We start from the raw sequence: 19,606 nt of genomic DNA on the forward strand, positions 1-19,606 counted from the left end.
TAGCGTTTACATGTCTGTCAACTGATTAAATAGATGTAATTAAATGAGGTTTTGGACGTCAGCGTTCCAACTCCAACACTAATCTGTCATGAACTCAAGAGACTAACCTGGTAACCTCTGCTGAACTCACTTTGGTTCACGCCGATTAGTTTGGAGAAAAGACTGCAGAATGTGCCCTTAATAAACCGTTGATATTCATTTCATCCAACTGTTGGATTTATATTATTGGGGCAGATGTTGTAGTTTTTTAAAAAAATAAAGGGTTAAAGACCGTGACCCTCTTGGATCATAGGAGAAACTAAAAGGAGTCTCATTACGGAACGTCTTCCATGAATCTTAAATAAGATGTTAAAATTATCTTAATTAAAATAATTTTTAATTATGCCAGTTAATTGTGCCAGTGATTTTTCTTCCAACTATAGAAAACCAGTTTTTTTACTTAAATAACATTAGCCTTTCACCTGCTAAACTGTTAGCAGCAGTTTAATTTAGTCTTACCACCCTGCAATGAGATAGTAGTGGTGGACTGATATATGTATACAAATAATGAATTTTAGTCTGACTTGTTTAATCATCTCAGCTTTAGTTCAGTTTTAAATCCAATTTTTATCTGCCATTACGTTGTACATTATTGGCTTTAAACTATTTTTTGAGTTGGAAACTCAAACCAGTGTGCTGGATCATGATCTGATCTAAATGGTGTGAAATAAACCCAAGCCTGAATCAGTTCATAGGACACACTGGCTCATTTAAAAAACAGCAGTCTTGTTATTACATTGAAGTAGTTTGTAGTTTTGAGTTGGCTGTTTTCCCAGCTTAACCAGTGATGCTGTTGTAGGTCTTCTTCTATGTGAGCAAGCAATGGACAATTTATTACTATTTTAGAATTTTACAACTACTTTATTATTATAACAGTTATGATTAATATCTATTATTTTTCTTTCTTTTTTTGAGCCTGTTCGCTTTGAGGTACAGGTGGCTGCCGCCCCCTAGTGTAAAGGAATTGTGGCCAATTAAGGTCAAAAGTCAATATTTGGCTTCCCACTTTCAAACTCTTTTCTTCACCACCATCATTTTACTTTGGTAAACTTGGGTTGACTTTATTTTTCTTTTTTGGAGGATTAATGTACAGCGTAGCAAAAATGTGTTTTCAGTGAAGCGCATACATTTATTTATAAAACACTGTCCAATTTTACACGCTGCTTTACAGCTTTGGTTTCAGTTACTTTATGCACGATTCTATAAATATAATCTGTAACAAGACAAAGCCTGTTCGTGGTCTACGATAAGGTTTAAAGACGTTTTATGACGAACACTCGTATTGTTTTTTTAAAAGATGAGATGTTCAAGGGAAGGATGAAATGTGGGTTAAAAACTGGGTTAGACGTAAATGTGGGGTGATGTAACTGTATCGTGTGCCAGAGAAACAGAGAGCAAGAACTTACTGTTTCTAGTTATGATGGGTTTAATGTTGCCGCTAATGTTTGATTGTGAAAGCACAGAAAGTAGTGACTTTCTTTCTTCTTTCTTCGTTTTTAATCTATCATTTGTGTTTCTTAATATGCGGCTTAAACATACAAAATAGATTCAAATCAATTGGAAATCACACAGAATAAGAATTAAATTCAGATGCATTTGTGAAGAAGCCATTTTCTTTCTCCGCATTCAGCGGATATTTCGCGTTTGACTTTTGTTTATTAAAATTCCGACTGTACAGGAAGCTCGTGAAGCAGCAACGTCTGCGCGCTTCAGCTAACCGCCATGTATCTGCGGCTTACGATATTACAGCGCGTGAGGGAGTTGTACAGTAAACGTGGGCGGGGACATCGAGGCTGAGCAAAGACGTCACAAACATGAAGGACAGAAACCAGTGTTAGCGAGCCCGAACTCCGCCGCTGCCCGTTGTGTCGATCTGACCGGGATGGACTTCGTCTTGGGCGGCGCGGCGGCCTGCGGAGCGTGTCTCTTCACCAACCCGTTGGAGGTCGTCAAGACGCGGATGCAACTTCAAGGGGAAATGAAGAGCCGCGGCACCTACCGGGTTTACTATCGCAACGTCTTCCACGCTTTCTACACTATCGGTAAAGTGGACGGACTGGCCGGCTTGCAGAAAGGGCTGGTCCCCGGGCTGTTTTATCAGTTCTTCATGAATGGAGTCCGGCTCGGCTCCTACGCCATCATTGAGTCGGCAGGTTACATCCACACCAACGGAAGGGTCAGCGCGGTGAAAACCACGTTAGCGGGAGCCAGTGCTGGGGTGGTGGGCGCCATCATGGGCAGCCCTGTGTACCTGGTCAGTGTCTGACTTCACTTTGAATTAGTCAGGTGTCACCTCTGACGTATAACGATGAACTCTCCTCACTGACAGGTGAAGACACATCTGCAGAGTCAGTCTACCTCCTCCATCGCAGTGGGACATCAGCACAGACACGAGGTAAAGCACAGTGGCACAAAGTGATAGTGAAAATGTAAATGCAGTTTTTTCATGTGTTCCTCCCCCTGCTTCTTCTCCGGACAGGGGATGATCCATGCTCTCAAAGCCATCTACAGGCAGCATGGCATTCTGGGACTGTGGAGGGGCTCCAGTGCTGCTATACCAAGGGTCAGCATTGGCTCTGCGACCCAGCTCTCAACTTTCTCCTCCTCTAAGGAGCTAGTCGTCGACCTAAAGGTTAGAAAATATTCATTCTTCGGGTTTGATGAAGATGGCATCCTGCCAACGTGTAAAATTCTGTTTTATAAGCTTTCTAGGGTGTGTGTGCATGTTTTATAAATGACTTCACTGTTTGAAAGTATCTGGGTTAACTAACCATATAACGTGATAGAGCTGTCTGAATATTTTTGGATTTAAGGTTGTGAGTTTACTGGAATCAGGTGAATCAAATGTTTCAAAAGTTTGAACAAGATCCTGATTACAAGTGGCCAAAATTAATTTCCTTCATAGAGTGATCAGACTCAGCCTTAGTAGACAAAGCAACTCTTTATCTAGGCTGAGGTTGAAGTAGAGCCACTGTTTCTCCATATTGAAAGGAGTCGGTTGAGGTGGTTCTCCTGGGGAGGAGGTTTTCCGGACACATGCCACTGGGAGGAGACCCTGGGGAAAACTCAGAACTCACTGGAGGGACTGGCCTCTGAACCTAGGAATTTATCAGAATGAGATGAAGGGTGTTGCAGTGTTTCTGTAAAGCAACTACTTCAGTCTCTACCAGAGCAGATAGCCTGACTAAATAACCAGTTATTATTGCTTGTTATACTCCCACTGTTGCTCTATACTCTATAAAGAGGGAAATAATTGTCAGGTAAAATTTTCTAGGCTCTTCAAAAACTAATACTAAATTTAGTAGATGTTTATTACATATTTTTACTGAGCTCTACATGCCAAAATCATCATAACAATTAAGAAATGTCAAGGTATGTTTAACTATGACTGTAAAAGTTATCATGTGCTTCTCTAGCAATAACTATATAACTATTGCTTTTCTGTTACTACGTGAAAGTTGCAGTATGAGCAGCGCCACACAAGATTGTGATTGACAGCGCTAACATCCGCCTCCTAGCTCTGATTGGTTGTTTGTAGTGAGCGCAGGGAGCACTGGGAGAAGGCAGAGGAGACAGTGAAAGTTTCAACAAATATGTAAAAAAAATATTACTTGCAATATATTTTTTAAAGGCGCTATATTTATATATGAACATTTTCTGCAACTCAAGGTTATCATACCTTGTGGTCCAAGGCCTATTCTTAGCCTTACAGAACAAATTGTTCCAGCTGTTTTAGCTGCTAGGGTTAAAAAGATTATCAGGTTCCCTCGTCACTAATATAATCATTTGATCCAGAGGCGATCATTTGTAGTCAGTAGCTGTGCACCGATTACACAAACAGTCATTGTTGCAATGACAAAACGCTCTGTGATGCACTCCACTGGAATAGAAATCCAACACCTTTTACTGGGCCCCTGTGGCTGAAAACGTTCGACTTGCACAACCAGTGCTGCAGTTTACTGGTGGGCCTTGCTGCCTAAACTCTAGCTGAAGGGAGTCCTTGATACTCCAGACGTTTTCTGATGATTAAAGAATGTTATCTTTACTTGACAGGAAGAATTCTAGGAATTATTCAACCATTTGCAAAGTTGTGTAACTTGCTGCGCTGTGAAAAGTCACCGGGAGGAAGCGGGGGGCCGAACCCCTCCTCCCAACATCCCCGCCAACATTGGCTCATTTACAAGCTGCTAAACGTCTGAAATACAGGACAGCCTTGTGTTTTATATAAAGAGACACATACGCTGCTTGCCACTCACTGGTCTACAACTATAACACATTTAAATAGGTAAAGGTGTTTTAGCCAGTGTAATGTGGATCTGTTCCCTACGGAGACATTTATTGGTACTTCTGGTAAAGTGTGCAGTAAGCCTTAAACAAATTCATCTTTTATTGCAGGAGGTAGGCATTTTACACAGAAACATTTAGAAAGGACATTAAAAAAAATGCAGTTTTTCCAGTGGAGGAAGAAAAATGAAACCACCTGATCTTGCTCTTATTGACCAATATTAGAAAGCAGAGTAGTACAGACATTGTGAACTTGGGGAAAAAAAGGAATAGTTTATTAAAATATACACTGTCAGAAATGCTTAGTTTATGGCTTATATAATTGAGGACACTACATTCTTTATGTGTGCAGCTACATTGAATACTAAATTCAGTGTCGCTTAGCGAGTTTCACTGTTTCCAGTTCCTCAGGGAGGAGAGTGAGAGCTGCTACTATGTGACAAAACAACTGTGCTCACAGTTATGCACTGGATAATATTTGATGCTGTTTGCCTGTTTCTCTTTACTTGACAGGAAGAATTCTAGGAATTATTCAACCATTTGCAAAGTTGTGTAACTTTGTGTTTCTTTATGAAGTCTCTAAAACACGAGGACTTTTTAAATGGAAAATCTGGTGCAGTTAAGAAAAATGAATAAAAATGTAAATAGTTTTTACTTAAGCTGGATAATGATAAACTCAATATCCATCCATTTAATCATCCAGATAAATGGATGGATAGCGTACTGAAATGGTTCACCCAGACCCAAAAAAGAGCCGTTTCAGTTCCTTGTCTGAAACCTGTGGGGTTTAGAGAAGACATCTTAAGTTTAGCCATCGTCTTCCTGTGCAATTCTGCTTTCGCTTCCAGCAAAATCTGGGTTTTCTCCCATTCACTTGGATTGTCTTCGGTAGATTTTTCTACCGGGCCAATCAGTGAACACAAGAAGTTGTGAACGATGATTTCCTGCGCTGTTTGAGAATACTAATCTGTAATTTTAGCAATGGCAGCAGAGGAAATGAACAATGCTTTTTAGTCCGTGTTGGTCACGCTTCCAAATATTGAATGAACATTAACAGCATTTCTCTCTTTGCAGCAGAGGATGGTTGTTTACAGTGCAAGCAATTTCCTGCAATTCTAATTAGATTTTTCTAAAAATCTAAGTACAGTACTGAGAAATGTATGTTAAGACTTTCTCCATGCCTTTATCATACTGAAAACCAGTAACCAGTTGCTACTGTAGTATGCATGTAACACAGGTGCTAAGTTTAGATCCAGTCCTCTGTTTCACTTAGTTAAAATTAGATATAGTTTCTATGTAAGGATGGGCTCATTTTCTGCCACTGCACAGTCAGACCTCTTCTCAGAACTGCTTTAGACCTCTCACTCGCTCATCGCATGCCTTACGACATTTCCATCTTTGCAAAGGTTTTCCCGCAGGACAGCTGGTTGGTGCCTCTTAGTGCCGGCATGATCAGCAGCGTGATGGTGGTGCTGGCAATGACTCCTTTCGATGTGGTTAGCACGCGACTCTACAACCAGCCTGTCGACCAGATGGGAAAAGTAAGTGAAATAAAAATAAAGGGAAACGACTGGGTGCCCATTTAGGGGGAACTTTTTATCGGTGTTTTTCAGTACATCGGACCTACAGATGCCTTGTGTTTACGCTACACGCAGATGCTAACATCTATGGTTTCACTTACAGTTTTTATATACATTTACCCTAAAATGTAATGTAATAGATTCCCATTTAGACACTCAGATCAGTTTTAACCTTTGAATATTGTAAGCTTGCATAATGTAAAACAACAGGGGTACCAAGTGGTATTAAAACCTCCAAAATAGCAGTTTCACCTTATGTGACAAGCTCTTAGTTAATATTGTAAGCGAGACAAAGATAATTCATCTTTCTAAATGCAAAAAATTACACAACATAAATTGACAATAAGGCAGAAAGAGTATAGATTTAGTAAATGTTGCTCAAGCCTCACATTTCTGATGTGTCAAATTATGTCCAATTGATAATTTAATCTTTACTTGGATTTGTCAAAAAATTACAACTCATAATAAAAGATGCCATATTTTCTGCAAATATGCACCATTGCTACAAAATGGACAAAGGGACTACTTGAATGTCACAACGTTCTGATAAACAATGTGACTTTATTTCTTTCTATGCTATGCAGACGTTTTGTCTTCACTAATGAAGACTCTGACTTCGTAGATGAAGGCCTACAGAAAGCTTTCAGAGGCTGAAATGACTCTGTATTTTCTGATCATTATTTCAATAATTTCATCCCTTGTGTGTGCCAATTGGATCCATTTAACTTTCAGCCCAAGACAGTCAGGCGATCATTTAGTCTGGCAAAGTGCTACGAGGTGAAGGCATCTCTGTCCTGAGGCGTGTACCGCGTTGTACATGTCACACATGTTCCAGCACACACTGAGTGGAGGAAACAAGGGTTTATTATAAGCCGCACAAATACTTTGTAGACATGAGAGGCGTTTTCAGAAATTACAAAAGATATGAAGCCGTGTGAAAGCTGCTGTGGCTTGGCTGATTTCGAATGAGAAGATTGACGGTTAAATTTTTCTGGCTACGTTCTGACGTGAAAACATTCCAGGTGTGAGCTTATTAGCTTGTGCTCACTTGCAAGTTGCTTCAGATGATATAATATGATGAATGGCAACTTGAGCAATGTTCTGTTGATAACAAGAAGTTTTACTTTCAAATTGATCGCTTCAAATTTTTATTAATATTAAATTAAGAAATACTTTCTCTAAGGATGACTTTTTTGTTTTAGTCAGTGCCATGGATTGTGTTTTAATCCTTACCTAATCCTGTCACAGGTTTATGTACATTGTAGCTTTCAGGCCAGTCTGTGTGTGTGTGGATGCCTCGGGCTCCAGCTCTGCATTTACATTCGCCTCCAAATTTTAGTCAGGATTCAAAGGCACATAATGTTCTCTCTGTGCCAAATCATTTGAAAATGCAAAGGTGTGCAAGTAACTGCTGCATTCCTCTTGTGGGAAAGTCATAGTTCGTTGTTGAGGCTCCCTGAAGCTCTTAGTCTACAGGTTATTTATAGTGTCCACTGTCCCTTTGCTCTTCAAGGTGTTGTAAGTTAAACTGTGACGGTCGTGTCATTATATCATCTGGAGCATGAAACATGTAAACTCAAACACAAGGACACCTGATACCGGAGAAATGTGAGAGATAAGAAGACATTATCTCTTCTTCTGACTTTTTTCCCATTGTTGTAAAATTATAACCACAAACCTTTTTATCTGGTGGACCAACACAAAGTATTTTTTTTATTTTGTTGTTCTTGTTTAATAAAAACCTGAAACGTGTGGTGTGTGCATTCGTACACAAGCCATATATTTTGCCACGTCAACCCAAGGTGAGTCTAAACATCAGTTTCTAAGGATTAGCTCCGTCTATATTTCCATGAACTTTGACCAGTTTCCACAGCATGATGCTGCCACCACCCTGTATAACCACATGGACGGTGTGCTCAGAAGGATATGCGATGCTAATCTCTTGCCACACAAAATATCTTAAATGTAAGTTAATTCTTGATCACATCTGACCAGAGCACATAGTTGCTTAGTCTTTTGCGGAGGGACTAATGACTTTTATTTATTGTATGCTTTTGTTATTATTATTGTTGCCTTTCATAACTTGTATTCTTCTGTTACATAAAATACCCCCATAAAATATGTTGAAGTTTGCGTTTGTAACGTGATTTGGGAATGAAAAGGAAAGACAGAGAGCTTCTGTTTTACTGATTTGATGCGATTTTCCCGTCTTTTGGTATAGGGGCAGCTGTACAAAGGATTCAGTGACTGCTTCTCCAAGACTCTGAAAAAGGAGGGCCTCACAGGACTCTACAAAGGCCTGGGAGCCTCTTATTTCCGACTCGGCCCACACACCATTCTGTCCCTGTTCTTCTGGGATGAGCTGCGCAAATTGTACCAGAAGCTCAGATAACATCAGGGAAACCAGAGAAAAAAAAAAGGGTAATTCATTATGCAGAGGTGAAATGAATCTTCATTCAAGGAGGCAGAGGAAAAACTAGGAGCTGATCTGTTTACTTATTTTTACTGCGAAGGAGCAAAGGTTACCTTTAACACTCCATCGAGAAAGCACATTAAACCCGAAATATGCAATTAGATCTGAAACTTCACCCAGAAGCTCAATCATTAATGGAACCGTCTTGATTTGTCTCATTGTTATGTGTGCACAGACAAAAACACACGCAGTATGTCATATAGGCAAACACATCTACCCCTTATGACTCTAATTACATCATTCCAATGCATTTCAAATGTGCACTTTATGCATTATGAAGAAAGCATCACATGAGCCAATGTGGCAGCCAAATAATTTCTACTCTCTGAATAGACCTGTGATCCCATCGCAGCCTGACTTTGACCCCGTCTGACTCACATGTTGAAACAGCGTAATGCTTTAATTGCTGAGGGAAAATCTCTCCTCAGTGCAAGTGCTGCTTGTTAAACCTGAATTCCTTGAATTAGTTTCTGAAGAGTTTGTGATGAAGTGCATAAAAGAAAGAATTGTTATTTAAAGTGGTCAAATAAAAAAAATAAACTTGTATATAGAAACTAGAGGCTAAACTGATTTGTTGCAGGATTGTTAGCGGGAGAAATAAATCACAGAAAAATCCTTTGAAGTGTCCAGAGTGGGAGAAGTAAAACGGATCCAGTGCTGATCCATGGAAATTTTTTAAAACGGGAACTGAAACTAAAAGAAATGTATCTTCCCTTTTTCCATTCTCAGGGTGCTGTGTTTCCTATGTGATGGGCTACCTCTTTTATGCATTATGAAATCAACAAATTTCACTGAGGCCAAAAGCCATGATGTGTATCAATAACAGACAGGACCAAGAGTTGTAAAAACTCTGTAAAAGAAACAAAAGTTGCCTGAAAGAAATGTCAAAATAGTTTTAGGTGATTGAGTGATACATGTGTCAGGCAGCATCAGTTTTTATTATACAGTACTTGCCAATGGTAATGAATGAACGTTTATTACTAAATTCTTGTTTTCCAGAACCAGAGCTTGATTTTTCATTTTAGCGTAAAACCTTCTTTTCCTGTGGATGAAATTTTTTCGTTACAATTTTCCCAGATTTTCAGCAATTGTGCTGAGTACTTTGAAAATGCCTAAACACTTACAAGTTAGTGGACTTATTTTTGTTACTCTGAAGGCATATTTAATATGACGCAATAACGATTTTTGTGCCTTAAAAATTCATCCAGGGCATAAATGACCATCCATTCACCGTTTGTTTATCCTTGGGTCAGGTCAGCAGGGGGGCTGGTGTCTGCCTCCATATTGTCGAGAGACATCTTGGACATAAGTTGTCCACTTTTTTATTTAAGTGACATTTCATTTTAGACTAACTGTTTAATTTTTTTATTACAGATTAAATAACAGCTGTAAATTTAGCAACATTTTAAAACAAAAGTTTTGTTAAGCTGTTGTCCACTGAGCTTTATTATTCATCCCTGACCCGTGTCGGTCTGTTTCACTGCCTTCAGCAGATCCACATCATCAGAACAACTCTCATCAGAGGACAATCTGGAACATGCTTTGTTATCCTCTACAGAAGGGTTTCCAAAGCTGATGTCTCATCTGTCAGGCAGATTTGGTGCTTTCTTAATAACATGTAGGTTCCACCTACAAGTAGGGGTAGCCGATAAATCGGCCAGCCGATAAAATGTGGATTTCCTCGGCCGATACTAAAATGTGAAGCGGAGCTTATTCACCGATCTTATCTACCTCAGCAAAAGTCTAAAATTCCTCTGCCTCTTGTCTTCTGCTGCGCTGCTGTGACACCTGCCAAAATTGGAATCGGCAGGTCAGGCTTTTTAAAGATCGGCGATCGGCCAGAAAACTGCAATCAGTGCACCCCTACCTCCAAGAGTCATAAATGTAATGAGCTGTGTTTGAAAAGCCTTCAGCATGCAAGCACTTTGTGATTTCCCTCTTTGTGTGCGTAAAGGAAGCGGGAGGTAGAGTGAGATTTGTTGAAGTAAATTAGATTTTTGGCCATTTGATGCGAAGCAGACCTGTTGCCATTTTCTCTACTTTTAAAAAGTAGCTTGGCTATATTACGCAGAGCTTCTTTGAGACTATGAATGATTCCCTGTGAGGGCTTTTATGTATGCAAGACTATGTATTAATATTTTGTTTAGCAGAATTGTGTACTGAAGACTAGTGTGTTACATACCTTTTAAAGACAATATGACCAGAAAGGATCAGAAATCTACTGTATATTATATATAGATATATTATATCTATGTTCCATAAAAAAATACACTGAGCTATTATTAAGAGTATGCTGACAAATCATAATATTTATTTTTATGCCATACTGCTGAGAGCTCCTTGACTTAAGAGTTACACTTCTGTCTCCTCTTCACATCTGTAGCATCCAGTGTAAAAATGTAAAAAAAACCTTATAATTTAGGTTCATCTCCTTAATATTTGGCAGCAGTATAATCTCACACAGAAAAGGACCAAACTCCCACCTCTAACGCCCTAAGTTAGCATTGCTAAAATGCACAGTCAGCACAACGATGGAGGCAGTTTAAAAAAATTTTTTAAATCTCTGCTTAAGAACTGTAACGAATTTCTCAGGGAGAAATAATGCTAGTCATTAGGCTTTGTACGAAACTTTGTCAAGGGTACAAACAAATGTGGAGGTTGCTATTCATAGAGCCGAGCTGTTTTGGTTGTAATGTCGTAGATGCAGTCTTGAGTACTATAATCCAGCGTGTTAATCCTTAATCCCCATCGTGAATGTCTGCTTGATCTCGATTGTGGTAGTCTAAAAATACACATCGCAGCAGTGGAGGAAGAGTGGGTGAAGAAGGTCAAAATGAACCTCTATAAAATCTAAAAAAGCAGCTGCTCTGAACTTTCAATCAAGAAGTCAGGATATTGTGCCAACTTGCCTAAAAAAAGAGCAAATGTTTGTCTTTTAAGGGATTTTGCTTGTTTTAGGATCTTCAAACATGACATAAACACTGCAAAGACGTAACATGACTTCATTCACGCAAAACGATTCTTCGTCTGAAACATATTCATTCATATGAAAGATGCGTCTCATGTAATGACGACAAAGCTGAGGCTTTTTTCAGTCGATGTGTAACAACAGACTTGTCCATTTTCTCTTGATGATGGACATGTAGAGCAAATAAAGGATTTTTTTTATTGATTCCTATTGTGTTTATCCTTTTTTGTGCTTTCTGTTCAAATACAAATAATGAGCCATCAGCTTTTGTTGAAAATACCCAAACGTTCACAAGGTTTTGAGGTTTACCAGTGTTTGACTCGACACAGGACCAAATATGAAATCAAAAGAATCCTGCAGCAGCTGTTCGAGAACAGAAAGTGTTCAGAAACTTTACACTCTTGCATTATTTTTGGTTTGCACAACACGAAACCAGACTGGAACTGAGGAAATTGCTAATTTAGAAACTGAAGGAAAACGACTGAGATCATGAGCTTATTAACACCAAAATACACGCTGGACTTCTCCAAGTATTATGTTACCCCTGGAAACATAACACGTGTGGATTGGTGGTATAGCGCGTTCAGAGTTTCACTACATCATTCAATGGATTTTTGACACAGAAATGTTATGTTATGGCCTGTACCGTCATGGGAAAATTTTTTGACAGTTGTCCAGCAAACAATTGTTGCGTAAAAAATTAATCGCCAAGCACTGTTAGGTGAAAATCACTCAATCAGGTTTATTCAATACCGAAGACGCAAGATCAAAAACTCATGAACAGATTAAAGGTCCAAGTGAGCCTCAGAGTTGGTTATGTGTGGATTCTGACAACAGGCAGACAAAATAACAGTTTTATACCAATGATAAGGAAGGACAGTCTAGCTCCTGAGCAGCTGCAGAAAACAGCATCTAACCTTGGGTGTGTTGCCTGTAGAGGTTCATTTGGTGAAAGTTCATAAACACTTAGAATTAAAAATGTCCTAAAAAAAAAAAGGTCTTAAAAAAGCTAATTGCTAATAAAACTGTCTTTTCACACAGTGCTGTACCCAAGCATAATATTGGAAAGTTGAGTGGAAGGTAAAAGTCTAACTGGCAGCAGGGATGACTGCAGACCACACAGAGGCATTAACAGGACATGCACCATATCTGTTGCTTTCGTCGTGTTAAGATGTCAGTTACGACAATGATCCAACGTCTGCTGTTCTTTAAATTCATAGAAACCAAGATCCCAGAGTCAGGAATCGTGTGTTAAGTCTTCACAGTCACATATGATTTGGGAACTATGCCATCTACTGGTACTGTGTTTTATCAAGTCTAAAAACATTCTGTTGTCTGCCAGGAATCCTCTGCTCCCTTTATCTGTCTTGTACCTGTCTTCATCTTAATTTGTATTTTCCCCTCATAACCCAATACTATGTCATATTTCATTTTTATGCAGATGACTGCCACTTACACGGCTCCTTTCAAATACCAAACACACAAATGGAGGATATTCTGAGGATAAATAAGAACAGGCTGGCATTAAATAAAAAGAAGGCATTCACAGATCCTCATTAGGACTGAAATCTGAGAATGTCGTTTTTTCGCAAAGCCACTAGAGGACGCCACATGACGTTTTAACAGTTGTAGCTAACCTATAGACACAAGGTATTAAAAACTTCACAAAAATTCTAATAACAAACACAACATGCGCCTTGTATTAGAGAGGAAATATCCTTCACACAGTGTTGCACAACAACTATATATTATTAAAATCATTCATACATCAATATCTTAAGTCATAGAAACACTTGCTGCCTCTGAAGCTAATCCGTCTTCTTGGCAGCAGAGCCAGTGCTCCTCTTGTAGCAGACTATCTGAGCCATTAGGACAAAGCTGAGACATGTGGACAGTATGTGAGACAAAGTAGTGAAAGATCCTCCGCTCTCCTGTAAGAAAATGATTCACAAAGCTGGAGTTAAAAATCCCAAATAAGACAGAAAAAGAGTACAACATTCAACCGTTTCTAGCTGCTTACCTGTACAGAAACAAAGGCAGCACCAAGAGCACCTGTACATGACAGTAACGCTGACAGGCTGGACAGCTGCCCTGTGTGGCCATTCTGGTAGTTTGTTACAGTTTGAACAACCTGGAAAAAGTAATTAGGACACACATCTGTCCACATAAAAGAGTCCATGCATCTGCAGAAAGAAGAGACTGATAGATTGCTACCTTGCTTAAAATGAAAGCTGCCAGAGTGGAGGTGTACACCAGTCTGATGACGGCCGCAGCCGCAAACGAAACCAGGAGGAGGATTAGGCCACCAAAACCCAAGAGCAGAAGCATTCCTGAAAAACACATACACACACATTTCTAAGATTTAAATCGTACACTTGACCCTAGCAACACCAGAGAGAAAGCAAGACCTTTTTGAATTGATAGTTACAAACATGGTTAAAAAGTTTGTTAATTTGAAAAGACACCACAAGGTGGCGCTGCATTAAAGCCTGCAGGACTCTAAAAGAAATCAGCTCTATGAACAATTATCCAGTTTGGACTTGCACCCTAAGAATTTAAGATTTTAGAATAATAACAATATATGTACATATATATGTATATATACATACATATATATCAGTGTTATCAGTGGCAGTGTACAGCTGTATTTTCTTTTAAAGTGCTATACACACATTTCACTACTTTGTGAAAGATTTAACCAATAAAATGTTTGCCAGGTATAAGGTAGTCGTGAATGATCCCAGCCATGGGATATTGGTATGTTGAGGTATATAATTCGATAACTACGAACTGAAGACAAAATCATAATCAGCATGTCCTCCTGCTTCCCTTCATTTTCTATATTTAGGATGAATACTGATTCAAATCTGACCTTTGAGGGTTTCACCGCGATAATGCAGGATGAGGAAGATGATGGTTGCTGTCTGAGCCAAAGTGAAGAGCCTCTCAGCCCAGGCACTGCGCAGACGTTCAAACAGAAAGCGCAGACATACTGGTAAACATTCTCTGCCAGACATTAAACAGAAAAAGCTACTTACTCTGCAGTGCTTGGACACTAATAGAACCGGAGTCTTTGAATTTGAATGCAGTCATAATGGGGAGTGCGGACTTGATAAGCTAAATATTCGGAAAATGGACGACCACCCAGGAAACCCTGCAAACAGCTGCACTCCCATTGATGGTTGTATTCATAAAGCAAGTATTTACAAATGAACCATCTAAGTGCTGCAACACGGAGATGAATAGCAAGTTAAATGATGCGATGGTCCTGGAGCAGCTTAATGTAAATCAAACTGCAAAGTAAAACAGAGACAGATTAAATGAAATCAGTCCTCAAAACTATTACATCAAAAAGTCGGTGAAGAGAAATATAAAAACCTCCTGAATAGTTCAGGAGCAATTGTATATTTTACATTAAAAACATGGCATAAAATGGCAAAAACTACAAAGCTAAAAAAAAAAATACTTTAAATCTTATGATAATGATCATTAGTTCCCACATTAGACAACCAAAATAATTACATTTCATTGTGCAATCCTGTTTAATAATACACATTTAATCTAAGAAAATATGTGGAAAAGAAGTTAATAGATTAAATTACCAAACAACTATGAATTACAAAAGAAGTGAAGGAAATTGAAAGCTGAAAAGCACAAAATTAACAATTAATAATTCAGCTCAAATAATATTCAAAGTCATGCATGTTGGTAATGTCTAAATATAAAACCCTTACCCTTACTTTGGGAAATTCCTGTTATGTTTCTGTTTTGAAAGAAATCTTTCATATATATATATATATATATATATATATATATATATAAGTACAAGGAGGAGATAAATGCTTTGATAAAACCCTAAAAGCGATTTAAGAAATCAATAGCAGAGAAATGAGTCTATGTAAATCAACTCCCAAGTATTTCTGAGGATCTCAGAAAAGAACATCTAGTCCCTCCGCCTCAGATCCCCCTAAGTGTGAAATGTCCAGAAATCCTTCAATAGGCAGGTCCCTGAAGGCATCCTGACACTAAGCCTGACTGGCATCAGTCCTTTTGATGAAGCGGCTCTTTGTTACTGTGAACCAGGTCTTCACCATATTTCTAAGACAGAGCCCAGCCACATATAGATGAAGCTCAATTCTGTATTATTTTATTTTCTTCCCTCTCTTTCATTTTTACACTATCAATTCACAACGCAGGCCATTTTAAGTACCTTACTACTAACAAATCTAGTGAATAAACAGAAATACATAAACCATCTGATCATAAAGATAGACTCAAATTCAGCTACATTTATTCCACTTCAGTCTTACTAATAATTGTAAAAGCTTTCTTTATAAACGAATGAAACAAGTCACTTTAAAATAGAACAAACATTATTCTTATCTGTAGTCTCACGTTTTTGTTCTCTAAATATTTCTCTTTGAAAGCCTCAAATTAGAGGATCTGATTAAATCCACTCAGCTGTGAGCTGCACCAATCTAGATCCTATCCAGAAATGTTGTATTATTTTGTGAATTTTTTATGATGAAGAGACCCTGCAGCACCCTTTCAGCAAGCAGAAAATACAAACAAAGTCACAAACAAATAACGGAATACTAACCCTTGACTTGCTTATTTAGTGGTAATCGATTACTTACAAGAACGGGAAGTTGTTGGATGCAGCGTAGACAACCGGACATGACAAAGCATAGAGCTGCAGCAGGAAGGCGGTCAGACTCAGGCCTTCTGCACTTCCTCTCCACAGCAGCTTCAGCAGCTGAGCAAACTGTGCTGCTCACAACAGATGATCGATGTGGAAACAGAAAATGAGAATGTGCGCAGGAGCTATTCATGATGACTTCTATGCTTTACCTACTAAGCATGTATGGTTATCTTGTAAGCAGCTTGCTGAATTCATCAAACAACATGATTGCATTATAAAGTGGAAGCTTGCTGAAACACCCAGCTTCTGCATACAGGCAGCATGACAATGATGTGGCTTCAGGACCAAACTTGAAAACAAACAATCTTTGTTTTCAAGATTGAGACATATCCTGTCACTGTTGTTTATCTGAGTTCACGGGCTCTTGTTCTAATTAGATCATTGCTTTCCATCACAAAGTAACGAAAAGTGAAAGAGCAAATTTAGATTTAGGCTCATTGGAAATAAAGGCAACCCCAAAGTGCTTCGGAAAAGGAATCATTCCCATTTAGTGAGATTGGATGGAAAACATCAAATGTTTTGTCACAAGTTAAGTTTTGGTGCTGGATTTTGAAATCATACATATATTTTGATATAAATTATTCCATGTTTTAGTTGGAGCTGGCTGTGTGTTTAGGGCTGCTAAAAAAAATCTCCCACCTGAGCTGGGGATCTTTGCAGCTCCTCCAGTGATAATACTAACATCTTGGCTGTTTCTGATAAATGTTCTTGTTTCTTGACCTAATAGTTAAGCTGAACATTTTTATTTGACGGACCAAAACGTTGCAGGTTGTCCTACAACCTAAACCTGCATTAATCTTCTCCATAACTTAATCCCTGACTGGTCTGCTGTGTTCTGTGGTTTCAGTTGTTCTGTTTGTGTTCGTTAATTTACTCTAACAAACTTCTGAGGTTTTCATTATAGGATGCAGGTGGATTATTTATTTTTAATTGAATGAACCCTAAACTATTTAGGGACATGAGAGAGTAAAGAGGAGGAGATACACATGCAAGCTGAACCTTTTAGATATTTATTTGCAAAAATATATATATATATTGCAATTTCCAAATGAAGCTTTACTTGATCAGTTACATTAAATCACAATAAAATAAATTGAAGCTTGTGGCTTTAATATGAGGAATGTGTAAACGTTTAGGGGTTCAAGCCACTGCACGTTTTTAAAAAAAAAATAATAATCCATTTTTGTTGTTATTTTCTGATATAAAACAGTCTTACCCAAAAATGTGTCCAGTATGATCCAAAATCCGACAATTTTGTTCAACACAAACTTTAGACAGGGACCTGGAAAAATAATCATTGTAAGAAATAGCGATATTCAGATCACATCAAACTGTTGAACCACACAGTGAGTAAAGTTTAAATGCCATCTCCCCATGCGTTTCTGATTAAACTCGTAATAAGTTTGCAAGAGCAACATGTTCTCCACTCCTCTGCGGCCGCCATATCCCGCACATCTGGAAACTTTCCCCCCTCAAATATTTCACCTCAAACGTCCCTCACCGTGCAAATGCAAGCGGACGAAAAGCTCCTCGTAGCATTTCTCTGGCATTAAACGGCCCACAAGGAGGCTTTTCAAGGGAGACGTGTCCATCGTGGGCCAGCTGTGGACGGGAATGACCCGCTGAAACAGGGGGAGTGGTCCAATGCTTCCCAGATATTTACAGGGGGCGCCGTAAGTGAGCTGTCACGCTTTAAATCAGAAGAAAATGGTCCGTCCTTTTTATTCTCGCTCTTTAAAAAAACATTTAAAAAATACCCTGCGTGTTTTTAATGACAGAATACTTCAAAAACTGGAGGGTTACTTCTGCAACCCTAACCTAACCCAGGGTTCATGAGGCAGACGGTGGATAGTTTCTAGATAACACTAGACATAGATTAATCAATTAATACAAGCCGCCATTTTGAATGACGTTATCACACTTTAATTCTTTCCACGGGATAAAATATGGTATATTTCTAGTGCTGTTTATATAAGTGAATTTTGTTAATGACCTCTCTTGACCAAAAAGTTTTACCTTTAACTTATTATTTACCTTTTAACTGCTCATTAATAGCCACGTGCTAATTCTGGTCATATTCAATATTCACACTTTGACCCTTACAAAAACAAATCCCATGAAAATTACATGCGACCACATGTGCAGTATGTGGTTCATACAACTTTTTACATGTGAATGATGTGAATCACATGTGAAAGCACATGTATATGTGTGAGTTTGGAACGTTTCGTGGTAAAATCACACGTTTTCACGTGTGAAAACGTGATTTTTATGGGATTTTTTTTGTAAGGGCTTGGTCTCAGAAAGGGAATAAACTAAACATAATTGTGTAATGATAAATATCCAAATAAAATTTTTAGTCTTTAGTTTTTTTGTTGTTTGATCAGCTTTGGAGTTGCAAGATGTAAATTATTTAGAGCTGCATTGGGGCCAATGGGATGGGTCCACCTACTGTTGGTCCATTATAAATGTCCAATGCTTGTATTCAAACTAGATTATAAATCCTATCTTTGTGTTAATAATTTAGGAATGATTAATCTGCAACTAATGTTCATCTACCACACTAATGTTTTTCCCGCTTCACCGACAGTCTGTGTGCTCAATTTGAATACCGGTTTGTTCTGTATTCAAATCTTACTACTAATATAAATGCAAAATTCAGATTACGGTCAATATAGAGAAGTACAGAAAAACTGTCCACTTGGCCATATTTTACACCGTCAAATTTCAAAATGAGTTTCACATGAAATAAAAGATTCACAAAAGAAAATGTACAAATGACAAATGTTACAATATGTTAAAAAAAAATCAATAAAAATTTTTTTCCAACAATTTCTGGTTAACACAAATACCACATGTTATTATTAAAATTAGGTTCTATTTTATGAAAGAGTAGTTATCATGCACTATGACCAGTTTACTTTTCAAAACCAGGCAACCATATTCCTGAAAACAAATTGCTCTTAAAAACAAACATACTTCCAACAAGATTTTGACTTCATGTCTCCTTTCACTGGTCTTTTATTATTCCAGTTAGTCAGTTTAGTCAGAGTTAACGTTTGATAAGATGGAGACACAAGTTAATGCGCTGTGGTTTCCTTTTATAGAAATTGTATTTCCTATTCAAAATATTATCAGAGGCTGTACTTGGGGCTATTAGTGATGTCGCAGTCATTGCTGAGACAATGATTGCTCAGTTGCAATTGGACACTGTAGAAAACAATCGAACTGCCATGTTGTGTTAAAATTAAATAATTCTTTCTTTGTTTCTTTTCTGCCCCCATTCTGGCAAAATAAAAAAAGTATTCCCATCATTCTAAAGAACTTGTGGCATACCACAAGGCTCAACCCTAGGCCCTCAAATGCTTATTTCCAACATGTATCGCAAAACAACTGCAGCATAGGCAAACTGTCCTTTAAAACGATGTAGTTATTAGAAAATAAATTATTCAACCTCTTCGTCACAGTCACACAGACACAAGGGCAAGCGCGTTGAGCATTTTTGGTCATGTTCAAAGTGGGACTATTCTGAAAACAGGAACTAACTTGGCTAAAACGTA

The 19,606-nt window shown here is 38.3% G+C and overlaps 2 protein-coding genes across 2 annotated transcripts; one reads left to right on the forward strand and one right to left on the reverse strand.

Moving 5' to 3' along the window:
• The first annotated feature begins 1,720 nt into the window (after window positions 1–1,720).
• On the forward strand, window positions 1,721–11,549 carry slc25a35 (solute carrier family 25 member 35). Its single transcript, XM_032575792.1, has 5 exons — window positions 1,721–2,293; window positions 2,369–2,434; window positions 2,519–2,671; window positions 5,730–5,864; window positions 8,125–11,549. The coding sequence occupies exons 1-5, from the start codon at window positions 1,922–1,924 to the stop codon at window positions 8,293–8,295; spliced, it is 897 nt and encodes a 298-aa protein (XP_032431683.1). The 5' UTR covers window positions 1,721–1,921; the 3' UTR covers window positions 8,296–11,549.
• Window positions 11,550–12,061: 512 nt separating this feature from the next.
• Window positions 12,062–19,605, reverse strand: LOC116728050 (mannose-P-dolichol utilization defect 1 protein-like). The gene is made up of 7 exons (XM_032575793.1): window positions 17,548–19,605; window positions 17,263–17,328; window positions 15,982–16,114; window positions 14,217–14,302; window positions 13,559–13,674; window positions 13,365–13,475; window positions 12,062–13,275 (listed from the first exon to the last, which is right to left on the reverse strand). The coding sequence occupies exons 1-7, from the start codon at window positions 17,636–17,638 to the stop codon at window positions 13,153–13,155; spliced, it is 726 nt and encodes a 241-aa protein (XP_032431684.1). The 5' UTR covers window positions 17,639–19,605; the 3' UTR covers window positions 12,062–13,152.
• Between the last annotated feature and the right edge of the window lies 1 nt (window position 19,606).

The sequence above is a fragment of the Xiphophorus hellerii genome, chromosome 11 (genome assembly GCF_003331165.1).
Source record: "Xiphophorus hellerii strain 12219 chromosome 11, Xiphophorus_hellerii-4.1, whole genome shotgun sequence".
Taxonomy (NCBI): Eukaryota; Metazoa; Chordata; class Actinopteri; order Cyprinodontiformes; family Poeciliidae; genus Xiphophorus; species Xiphophorus hellerii.